Source organism: Oratosquilla oratoria, chromosome 18 (genome assembly GCF_046742065.1).
Source record: "Oratosquilla oratoria isolate Oo_2021 chromosome 18, ASM4674206v1, whole genome shotgun sequence".
Taxonomy (NCBI): Eukaryota; Metazoa; Arthropoda; class Malacostraca; order Stomatopoda; family Squillidae; genus Oratosquilla; species Oratosquilla oratoria.
In genome coordinates this window covers 62,149,464-62,161,963 of record NC_134794.1, presented here as the reverse complement: position 1 = coordinate 62,161,963, position 12,500 = coordinate 62,149,464, and the positions used below count along the sequence as shown (strand labels likewise).

Sequence of the window (12,500 nt, the reverse complement as noted above, 5' to 3'; positions counted from 1 at the left end):
CGAAGAGTGGATAAGGTCACCCTTGAGGACTGATACGGAGGACTGTGAGTTCGCACTCCTGCTAGGAGGAAGAGTTGCAGGTCGACCTTGACCTGAGTAAAGAGATGGTTGAGCAGGAACCAGGTACGAAATGGAAGGAGCTGCTTTAGTGACAAACGTCCCGTAGGATCGAGGAGGAGCTTTAGAAGTTGGAGGTGGAAGACTGTACTTCACAGGAGGGATATAGGATGGAGAGGTGCCTTTGGAGGGTCGAGGAGGAGAAGGAGGAGGTGGACCGTAGGCTAAAGAAGGAGCCCTAGGAGAATCGTCGGAGTAAACTGCGTAGGAAGATACTATCTCTTCGGAAGAGTCTTGATCCACTTGGAAGACGTCGAAGTGTGAGGAGCCTCTCAAGGGCGACCCAATGGAAGGAGGAGGTCGTCGAGAGGGGCTGGAGTACGAAGTAGAGGGCCTTCCTCTTCCTCGTCCTCCTCCTCCTCCTCTTCCAGGAGGGCCAGTCGAACTCGAACCAAGAACCGACTCCGGGCGAAGCGGACCGAACTGAGAAGAACCTCCTGAGGACGTGGGCACTGTCACGTGGAAAGTGGGATCGTCCAAATCGAGGTCTGGACGACTCTCCTCGGATTCCTGGTGGATCACGTCAAAGTGGGCACCCCCGACGACAGAGGGGAACCCGCCACTCGTCCCGGGCTTGACATGGAACGTGAGGTTCTCCTCGTCGAGTTTTGGGAGGACGGCGTCGTCGACAACCAAGTGGAGTGTCACCTTTCGAGTTCCTCCTCCGCTCGAGGAACCAGGTCGTCCTCCAGATAAACCTATCAGACCAACTCCTCCTCCAGGCTCTCCTACCCTGTGTGGAGCTCCTGCAGTCCCGGTACCTAATCCACTACCAATACCGGTTCCCGAGACAAAAGTACCACTACCAATACCAGTCCCGGTACCAGGCCCGTCCGCGCCAAAGGTAGTTTCTAAAGGCACTCCAACTGAACCAGTACCGAATCCAGTACCAGTATCAAACCCTGTACTTCCGGTACCTCCAAGTCCTGATCCGGAACCGGTACCTGAGGGTGACCCAACTCCAAAGCCGGTACCAGTACCGGTACCAGGTCCATCCGCGCCGAAGGTATCTTCTAGGGGAACACCAAGAGAACCAAGGCCAAATCCAGACTGGGTACCAGTACCAGACCCAGTAGTCCCAGTGGTCCCGAGGCCGGTACCAGTACCTGACCCGGTACCAACACCGATACCAGGTCCATCCGCGCCAAAAGTATCTTCTAAGGCAACTCCAAAGGATCCCTGGCCCAGTCCAGGCCCGGTACCAGTACTAGACCCAAAGCCGGTAACAGCACCGGTACCAGTACCAGACCCAAAGCCGGTACCAGTACCTGAACCGGTATCAAGACCGGTACCAGGTCCATCCGCGCCAAAAGTATCTTCTAGGGCAACTCCAAAGGATCCTCCAAATCCAGCCCCGGTACCAGTACCAGACCCAAAGCCGGTACCAGTACCTGAATCGGTACCAAGACCGGTACCAGGTCCATCCGCGCCAAAAGTATCTTCTAGGGCAACTCCAAAGGATCCCCCAAATCCAGACCCGGTACCAGTACCAGACCCAAAGCCGGTACCAGTACCTGAATCGGTACCAAGACCGGTACCAGGTCCATCCGCGCCAAAAGTATCTTCTAGGGCAACTCCAAAGGATCCCCCAAATCCAGACCCGATACCAGTACCAGACCCAAAGCCGGTACCAGTACCAGACCCAAAGCCGGTACCAGAACCTGAACCGGTACCGAGACCGGTACCAGGTCCATCCGCGCCTAAAGTCTCTTCGAGAGGGACACCAAAGGATCCCTGGCCAAACCCAGTACCAGACCCAAAGCCGGTACCAGTACCAGACCCAAAGCCGGTACCAGAACCTGAACCGGTACCGAGACCGGTACCAGGTCCATCCGCGCCTAAAGTCTCTTCGAGAGGGACACCAAAGGATCCCTGGCCAAACCCAGTACCAGACCCAAAGCCGGTACCAGTACCTGAACCGGTACCAGGTCCATCCGCCCCTAAAGTGTCTTCGAGAGGGACACCAAATCCAGACCCGGTACCGGTACCAGTACCAGTACCAGACCCGGTACCAATACCAGACCCGAAGCCGGTACCAGTACCTGAACCGGTACCAACACCGGTACCAGGTCTATCCGCACCAAAAGTATCTTCTAGGGCAACTCCAAAGGATCCCTGGCCAAATTCAAGTCCGGTACCAGTACTAGATCCAAAGCCATTACCGGTACCTGACCCGGTACCAGTACTAGATCCAAAGCCATTACCGGCACCTGACCCGGTACCAACACTGGTACTAGGTCCATCCGCGCCAAAGGTATCTTCCAAGGCAACTCCAAAGGATCCCCCAAATCCAGACCCGGTACCAGTACCAGACCCAAAGCCGGTACCGGTACCTGAACCGGTACCCACACCGGTACCAGGTCCATCCGCGCCAAAAGTATCTTCTAGGGCAACTCCAAAGGATCCCCCAAATCCAGACCCGGTACCAGTACCAGACCCAAAGCCGGTACCGGTACCTAAACCGATACCGGTACTTAAGCCGGTACCAACACTGGTACTAGGTCCATCCGCGCCAAAGGTATCTTCCAAGGCAACTCCAAAGGATCCCCCAAATCCAGATCCGGTACCAGTACCAGACCCAAACCCGGTACCGGTGACTGAACCGCTACCCACACCGGTACCAACAGCGGTACCAGGTCCATCAGCGCCAATAGTATCTTCTAGAGCAACTCCAAAGGATCCCCCAAATCCAGACCCGGTACCAGTACCAGACCCAAAGCCGGTACCGGTACCTGAACCGGTACCCACACCGGTACCAGGTCCATCCGCGCCAAAAGTATCTTCTAGGGCAACTCCAAAGGATCCCCCAAATCCAGACCCGGTACCAGTACCAGACCCAAAGCCGGTACCAGTACCTGAACCGGTACCAAGACCGGTACCAGGTCCATCCGCGCCTAAAGTCTCTTCTAGGGCAACTCCAAAGGATCCCCCAAATCCAGATCCGGTACCAGTACCGAACCCAAAGCCATTACCAGTACCTGAGCTACTACCAACACCGGTACCGAGACCGGTACCAGGTCTATCCGCGCCTAACGTAGATTCCAGAGGGTCTCCAAAGGATTCCTGGCCAAATCCAGACCCGGTACCGGTCCCAGTACCAAAGTGGTCTGTGACGAAACTCGATTGTCCGATACCGGTACTCCCCGGGTCATATCGGGAACCATTACCGGTAAGTTTGGTACCATCCAAACCGGTACCCAGCACGGCGCCATCAGAGCCAAACCCGGCACCAAAGGATGTACCAGTAACGTCAATGGAATGAGAAGAGACCGTTTGACCTCCGAAACCGGTACCGGGCCGGATGTGTAGTCCGGTACCGGTGATGAAAGCTGTACCACCGGTATCAGTACCAACACCTGAAGTACCAAGACCGGTACCAAGACCGGTACCAGTTCCAAAACCGGATCCATTACTAACACCAGTGGCAGTACCGAAACCGGCGCCGGTACCAATACCAGTATCAAACCCGGCCCCGGTGCCTAGACCAGCCCCATTATGTGTACCGAGACCAGTAGCAGAACTGGCCCCATTCCCGGTACCAAGACCGAGACCGGCACCAAGAGCTCCAATACCAGAACCTGCACCAAGGCCAACACCCGTACCAAGACCGGCCCCATTACCAGTACCAAGACCAGCCCCATTACCGGTACCAAGACCGGCCCCATTACCGGTTCCAAGGCCGGCCCCATTACCAATTCCAAGGCCGGCACCGGTGCCGGGACCACCGATACCGGTACCGGGACCAAAACCGGCCCCATTACCTGTACCAAGACCGACCCCATTACCGGTTCCAAGGCCGGCACCAGTACTTGGACCAAAACCGGCCCCATTACCAGTACCAAGACCGGTACCGGGACCAAAACCGGCCCCATTACCAGTACCAAGACCGGTACCGGTACCAACGGCGCCTCCTCCGTTGCCAAGTCCTCCAGGCGTTCCTGTTGCAGCGGCTGCGGTATGAGAGAGCGGGGAAGAAGTTTGACGAGGAAGGGCGTTTCCGTAGAGTCTGCCGAAGAGGGCCAGAGTGTCCTGGTCGAAGATGAAGTAGCCGGCTTCTTCGAGTGTGGCGCATTTGCCCTCGAGTTGATCGAGGACGAGAGAATACCACGTCATCACCTGGCAGACTCCTGTCGACTGCAAAAATGAATAAATAAATAAATAAATAAAAAATATTAAAACATAAGAATGAAGGAGTCTGCAAAAGAACCATAATCCTGCACTGGGCAGTTCCTTGTCCATTACCACCTATCTTCCCTGTCCATAAAGTTATCTAACCTTCTCTTAAGACAACTGATAGTTTCAGCGCTCATTACCTGGCTACTAAGTCCATTCCATTCGTTGACCACTCTCTTAGTAAACCAATTCTTGCCTATTTCCTTCTTAAATCTAAATTTGCCCAATCTAAATCCATGACTAAGAGTCCAGTCCTGCTGTCTTGATATGATGACCTTGTCTAGATCACTCTTGTTAAAGCCCTTAACCCATTTGAATACCTCTATTAGATCACTCCCCATCCCACTCTGCGTCTTTAAAAGAGTAAACAAATTAAATGAAGGAAAAATAATTAAAGTCAATCGTCGCCGGTAACCAGCGCTTCTGTCCGTCGGAGTTCAACATCGCGCCGTCACCTTTGCCTTTTATGCTCGGGTGGCTCAAGAGAAAGCTGCTGGAGGAAAGGTTTGGTGAGTCGGTCGCTCTCTCTCTCTCTCTCTCTCTCTCTCTCTCTCTCTCTCTCTCTTGATTTCTTTATCATCATCATCATCATCATCATCATCATCATCATCATCATCATCATCATCATCATCATCATCATCATCATCATCATCATCATCATCATCATCATCATCATCATTTTCTTTAACGAAATGTCCTTACCTGAGCCAGTTGGTGACAGGTGCCGTCCTTCGAAGGAACGAAGGGAAGGTCAGTAGCTCCCCTGTTGAGATTTTGTCCCTGGCAGGGGTCCGGAACGCACTGGGGCGGGGAGTTGAAGTCCCTGAACCAGAAGACCTGCAGGAGGAGAAGGAAGAACCTTTAGAACGACGAGGGTCTTTGCCATTTCAAAAGAAACAGGCGAAGTAAACAAAGTTAATAACCACGGTAATTGGGGGTAGTCATGTTAAGAAGAAGGAGGAGGAGGAGGAGGAGGAGGAGAAGGAGAAGGAAACGATGATGAAGAAGAAGATGAAGAAGAAGAAGAAGAAGAAGAAGAAAATCAGAAGAAAAAGAAAGAGATGAAGATGGAGATCTACAATAATAAGAAGGTGATGGAGAAAAATGAGAATCTGAGGAAGAGTACATTGACAACAAGGAAGAGGAAAGCGAAGGAAAGGAGGAAAAAGAATAAAGAAAAAACAGGAAGATGAGGAGGAGGAGGAGGAGGAGGAAGAAGAAGAAGAAGAAGAAGAGTGGTGCTTGAGATTTATACCAAAACTCCTGCCCCGACTGACGCCGGAGAATGTAATTCACCCGGGGTGTTGTTGTCGGACAGATCTCTACCGTTCAAAAACACCGTTTTCTTCGAAGTTCACCCTTCAGCCGACCAAAACCGCCTGAACAAAATAACGACACATACAAGTTAGACCTCGAGGGAGGTGGGCCTCGAGAGTGTGCCTCGAGGGCGATCCTAGAGGAAAACGTACCTGGCCGGGGGTGCAGAGGAGGGAGGGCCCGAGGAGGGGCTCGCAGACGTCGTCATCGAGATCGTCATCACCCTCGTAAGTCCCGTCGGGGCATGAACAGATCGGGGTCCCATAAGCAGTAGTGAAGAGCTCACGGCCAGCTGTACGGTTAGAGGAGAAGGAGGAGGACAAAGAGGAGGAGGAGGAGGAGGAGGAGGAGAAGGAGGAGGACAAAGAGGAGGAGGAGGAGGAGGAGAATGAGGAAGAGGACGTTGAGGATGGGGACGAGTAGGAGAAGGAGGAGTGTGAGCTTTGTTATTAATATATAATGTGGGATATATCAGCGAGCGCACGCACACACACACACACACACACACACACACACACACACACACACACACACACACACACACACACACACACACACACACACACACACACACACACACACGCACGCACGCATACACTGTAGTATATCACTCAACTATAATTGTATTCTGATTATAATAAATAGGGCTCCATGTGTGTATCTATGCATGTATGTATGTATGCATGCATGTATGTATGTATGTACGTATGTATGTATGTATGTATGTATGTATGTATGTATGTATGTATGTATGTATGTATGTATGTATGTATGTATGTATGTATGTATGCATGTATGTATGTATGTATGTATGTCGCCAAAATGTCGCTGAGATTCGAATTTGTTTAACACGTTTTGGCAACAGACGTGCGAGGCCTTTCTGGATCCATGTGCAGTTCAGAAAGTAATAGCAACAGTGCTATGGAGTATAGCTTGTATCCATTTTCACGTGTTTGGACTGAAGAAATATGGAAGGAAAAAAGGAGACACTTATCTAGGGTTAGCCTTTAGGGATTATAAGCTCTGGTGTAAAGTATGTGCAGACATGAGCAATGAGACAGTTTTCATTTCTAAGGGTTTAAGACGATCAAATGAATGGAAGGTGTACTAAGTATCCTATTATGGAGCAGGTCAATATACAGTACACGTTTGAAGTCTCTCTCTCTCTCAAAAAAGATTAGATATAAACTATAAAAGTTAAAAATGTAGCTAGAGATGATGTTCTTGGAAAATTGTGTGATGCCATGAATGGTTCGCATCTCAAGACAACTGTTCCATTTTTCGTTCTGCATATTATTTAGCTCAGAATGACAAACCACACTGATCATTTTGTCTTATTAGAACTACAAAAGCAAAATGGTGTTGACATTGGAATTGGATTACATTCTCGCTTTAGTGCTAATGAAATAATTGATCACATAGCTGGTAATATGAAAAAGAAAATCTGTCAACATGTCAAGCGGGTAATTGGTAAAATATCTGTTCTCATTGATAAATCAACAAGCCTGAGCATTAAAACAGCCTTGATAGTTTACTTGAAATATGAATGTGAAAGTGATAATGAAGGTGATCCCCATTTCATGTTCCTAGATCTTCTTGAACTACCTGATCAGAAAGCAGCAGCTATTGCTAAACATCTATTGAAGTGTCTTGATAATCATGGGTTTGATTGCTCGTATTTGAAACAGAACCTTGTAGCATTTGCTAGTGATGGAGCAAGCTCATGCTTGGTGTCAAATTTGGAGTTGCAACAATTCTCAAGAAACATTACCCTAATATAATAACCTGGCACTGTCTTAATCACATATTGGAACTTGCTGTAGGGAATTCGGTAAGAGAAGTTCATGGAATTAATCATTTTCGAACATTTATGGACAAATTATTCTCGGTTTACAATAGATTCCCTCTAAATCAAAATGAACTGTCTGAATGTGCCTCTCAACTTGAGCAACAGATTTGTAAAATAGGTCTTGCTCTGGACACCAGGTGGGTGGCCAGCCCATTTCGAACAGTTTCAGCAGTGTGGCAAAATTATGAAGCACTTTGCATTTATTTTGAAGAAAAAAAAGCAATGAAAAATGAAACAAGAAATGGAATTGATAGAAAAACCTATGAAGGTCTATTGAAAAAGCTAACTTCAGAACAGTTTCTATTGGATTTAGCTCTAATGTATGGCACACTGTATGAACTTGGTTTACTGACTGTCTACAGAAACGCACTACTTCGCTTGTGTATGCAGACAAATTGATCCAGAGGAGCATAAGGGCATTGCAAGGATTAAAAGAGAAACCTGGCACTAGAACCTTAGAAACACATGAGGCAATAAAGAAAGAAGAAGTTTGGAGGAATTACCACAACAAGCAACAACAAAATTGTCTCCATTAATTACCAACAGTTTATCTTGTGAACAACTTGTAGCACCGGATGTTCACGACATCATTGAAAGGTTATCAAATTTCTGAACTTCAAAATATGTATAAATCACTGTTAAGTGAAATATTCAATCCTTTAGATGTCAACAAACCATCACTTCATTTGGCTCACCAAACTCAACGTAGATCACAAACAACAAATCTATATTCTGGTGACAGAGGTAAAAGACGAAACTCCATTGTTCCGAGAATGTAGACGAGGACAATAAAGCCAACAAACCATCACCTCATTCATCTCACCAAATTCAATTTAGATCACAAACAACAAATCTACATTCTGGTGACAGCGACAGGTGTTCGTGTTCGTCACATGTTTGCGACAAGTGTTCGTGTTCGTGACATATTGACGACAAGGGATCGTGTTCGACGTTTGTTAGCGAAATGTGTTCGTGTTGGTCACACGTTAGCGACAAGTATTTGTGTTCATCTAATGTTGGCGATAAGTGTTCGTGTTTGTCACAAGTTGGCGACAGGTATTCGTGTTCTTCGCATATTGGTGACATGTGCTCGTGTGCGTCACATGGTAATAGAAGGTTTTTGTGTGTTTCTCGTGTTGGTGACGAATGTCCGAATCATTCCCTTTGTTGGCGACATGTACATATGTTCATCACATGTTTGTGTTCGCCACACGTCTTGGCGCCAAACATTCATGTTTGTGACACGTTTGGTAGTTCTTAACATGTTTGTGCCCTAGTAGACATCCCTCAAAGTGGTTTCTGGCTTACGTGGACAGATGCCAGCTTCCTTCGGGTCGTGGCAGAGTTGGTCACTGAAGACGAAGATTCTGTCGGGGGCGCAGAGACGGGGAACACAATGGGGCTGCAACAGAAGGGACGAGTATAAAGGAGAGTGAGGGCTGAGGAGGTCGCGTTACAAACACACGGGGTAAACTCATATTGTACCCTTTCTACACAGTGATGCTGTCTATAAATTTTGTCACGTCTTCTCCTGAAGAAAAAAATACCTTATTGTTGGCTGGGTCCAGGATGATCTGTTCGTTCGGCTTGCAGGGCCCCTGCGATAAAAGATGATAACACTTCCCGTCGGGCATCTTGACCTCCGCCCTTGGACAGGCGTCGATCCGCTGGTCCTGTCCTGTAGAGGTAGACAGAACACCTCATTCGACTCGTAGGGGGTCTGTACATATAACACGGTCACAACTAAAGGTGTTATCAAACTGGGCTATGTTTCCTCCGACTGTTGGAGCAAATTTGCAATCCGCAGCTTTCGGGAAGGAATTTCATATGCTGGAGGAAATCAATTTCCTCCAGTATATCAGTTGATATTGATATTCTATGTAAATTGCTGAGAAAACAGAATAATTTGTCATAGTGATTTTATGGTGGGGAAAGGTCGGGAGGTGGGCGGTAACGCCGATGAATTGGAGGTTGGAGGGAAAATTGCCCAGAGTGATAACTCCTTAACGATCGAACTCGGGTAACAGAACCTCATCTTGTACCCTTTCTCCACCCAGCTCATATATATATATATATATATATATATATATATATATATATATATGTATATATATATATATATATATATACACATATATATATACACATATATATATATACACATATATATATATTATATATATATATGTATATATATACGTGTGTGTGTGTGTGTGTGTGTGTGTGTGTGTGTGTGTGTGTGTGTGTGTGTGTTTACAACACTGAATGGGTCCCAGTGATTAGAGATACATTTTAACAACCACATTGTACTTAAATTCTAAGCCATCAACATCGGGAGACCTAATGGAGGCCGACATGCAGAAATTGAAATGCGGTATAGCCAAGGACTCGAACCCAGCAATTATAATTAGTAATGCTAATGATGATAATAGGTTAGGTGCCGGACCAACGGACCAATAGGTCTTTGGCTGTCGTTTGTCCTCCACGTAACTGACCTAGGTAATGCCCCACGGCAACTGGAAGGGGGACATTAATCTCTCTCCCGGGTCCGGCGATGAGGACGTTTCGTCCGGGGACGATGGGGACCACTGGTTTGAATTCCCGGACGACCTGACCCAGAGCCTTGGGGGATTCATCCTGAAGATAGAAGAAGGTTGTCTTGTTACTGAATAAAATGATACACCCAGGGGACGTCTTCTGCAGGGAGAGGATTGGGGGCAATGTCGTACTAAATGAAATTCAAAGGTTCCTGGCCTTCGCGATGTTGGAGTTAATTTTGTAGAATGAGGAACTTTGACCTGAGGTTTCGTATCTTCCTCCAAATATTTGGTATTTTGCTGTCGATAACTAGCGCTTCTATCCTCAGTAAAGTTGCAAAAGTAGTAAAGGAAAGAAATGAGGATTACAAGAAAAATGATCAGCCTTCTTCTTTGAGTGGAAATTATTTTTCAAACATAAGATAATGCTACGTGAATCTGCTCCGTAGGGGTGTCGCTGAAATCCCCCCATTAAGAAACGACACTGTTACTGAATGAAATCTCCTGGCTTTTGGAGGTTCCATTTGCAGAAAAATACAATAAACAGAATTAATTGGGAGGGGAGGGGACTTTGGCTAAAGTTGTAGTCACTCCTTAAAAAATTAACAATTTTCTTTGTTACTTCTTTGACGAAAATGAAATAATTTTTACAGAGAACATTAAGCATATGCACATTATTATTAAACCTTTCGCTATAGAGAGGTTTGACTCTGCTAGATAAAGTCATTTATTGGCAGAATTATAGTACAATCTATGGAAGGGTTACGAAGATCTTCCATAGGAAGTACATGCGAAAGAAAACTCCATGTTTACTGTGCGTTACAGCTACCACAAATCTTTTTATTTTATTTTATTTTAGTTACTTATTTCTTTATTTCAAACAAGGATCTATTTTACAAACTTACAAAATATAGTCTATTTCTCAATGTTTGTTTATTTGCTTTCTGATTATTCTAATTATCTATTTATTTTTATTAAGTGGCTAATTGGCAACTTACTTCAATTCCGATATTTCCCGCTCTGATTTGAGTAACGACCAGCAATGTCACCAGTCCTACAACAACAACTCCTGCTATAGTGCACAACACAATCCATGTCTTCATGGCCTCGTTCAACTCCGGCCGTCTTTATTTCTGAAAATAAAATAAGATGAAAATATAAATAACATGCAGCATAAAACAAAATCCAAAACATCTTTTACCTCCGCCGTGGTTGCCAAAATCAACCAAATTTTTTATACAATTTTTTTTCGCGTGCCAGGAGAGCCCCAATTCGGCCCCCACCGCAGCATATGATATATATGCGATTTCATTCAGCCAAGGAGAATATCTAATTGTCAAGGCATAGAAAAAAAATAATTGAATAATATAAAAACTACATACATACATACATATACCAAGGCTTTTTCCCCCTCCCAAGGGAGGTAGCCAAAAAGGGAAAGGCATAAAAACACTCCCACCCATTTCATCCCTAAATACACTCCACTGAATATAAAAACTAAATGACATAAAATTCATTCCGCCTGAACTTAAGACGGTGATCTTCCTTTGTTGGCCAGAGGAATTCGGATCACAACAAATATTCTCAAAATGGCCGACGAATTCTTAGAATACCGGGAACCAGACAAAATTTATTATTATTATTTTTATTTTCATTGTTATTTTTATTATTGTTATTGTTATTATTATTATTATTATTATTATTGTTGTTATTATCATTATTATTATTATTATTATTATTATTATTATTATTGTTGTTATTATCATTATTATTATTATTATTATTATTATTATTATTATTGTTATTATTATTATTACTGTTGTTACTGTTGTTACTGTTGTTACTGTTGTTGTTGTTGTTGTTGTTATCGTTGTTGTTATCGTTGTTATCGTCGATATTGTCGTTATCATTATCATCATTATCATCATTATCATCATCATTATCATGATCATGATCATGATCATTATCATTATCATGATCATTATCATGATCATTATCATCATCACTATCGTCATCATCACTATCGTCATCATCACTATCGTCATCATCACTATCGTCATCATCACTATCGTCATCATCACTATCGTCATCATCACTATCGTCATCATCACTATCGTCATCATCACTATCGTCATCATCACTATCGTCATCATCATCATCATCATCATCATCATTATCATGATCATTATCATGATCATTATCATCATCACTTTCGTCATCATCACTGTCGTCATCATCACTGTCGTCATCATCACTGTCGTCATCATCACTGTCGTCATCATCACTGTCGTCATCATCACTGTCGTCATCATCACTGTCGTCATCATCACTGTCGTCATCATCACTGTCGTCATCATCACTGTCGTCATCATCACTGTCGTCATCATCACTGTCGTCATCATCACTATCGTCATCATCACTATCATCATTATTATTATTATTTTTATATCATTATTATTGTTGTTGCTGTTTTTTTGTGGCGACACACTTTACATATTCTATTCTGT

The 12,500-nt window shown here is 45.2% G+C and overlaps 1 protein-coding gene across 3 annotated transcripts in view; it reads right to left on the bottom strand.

The window, feature by feature from the left end:
- The window catches only part of LOC143035311 (uncharacterized), a 49,107-nt gene that overhangs the window by 8,008 nt on the left and 28,599 nt on the right, over positions 1-12,500 (bottom strand). For 2 of the 3 annotated variants that reach the window (XM_076202242.1, XM_076202243.1), the window contains exons 2-8: positions 10,992-11,126; positions 9,952-10,093; positions 9,004-9,134; positions 8,765-8,858; positions 5,760-5,899; positions 4,993-5,127; positions 1-4,251 (exon numbers count right to left, since the gene is read on the bottom strand). The exon at positions 1-4,251 is cut by the window's left edge and continues 278 nt beyond it. In XM_076202242.1, coding sequence (XP_076058357.1) covers positions 1-4,251; positions 4,993-5,127; positions 5,760-5,899; positions 8,765-8,858; positions 9,004-9,134; positions 9,952-10,093; positions 10,992-11,096 — 4,998 coding nt within the window. In that variant the 5' untranslated portion in view covers positions 11,097-11,126. The remainder of the gene's footprint in view (positions 4,252-4,992; positions 5,128-5,759; positions 5,900-8,764; positions 8,859-9,003; positions 9,135-9,951; positions 10,094-10,991; positions 11,127-12,500) is intronic. The other variant, XM_076202244.1, reaches the window with a different exon arrangement.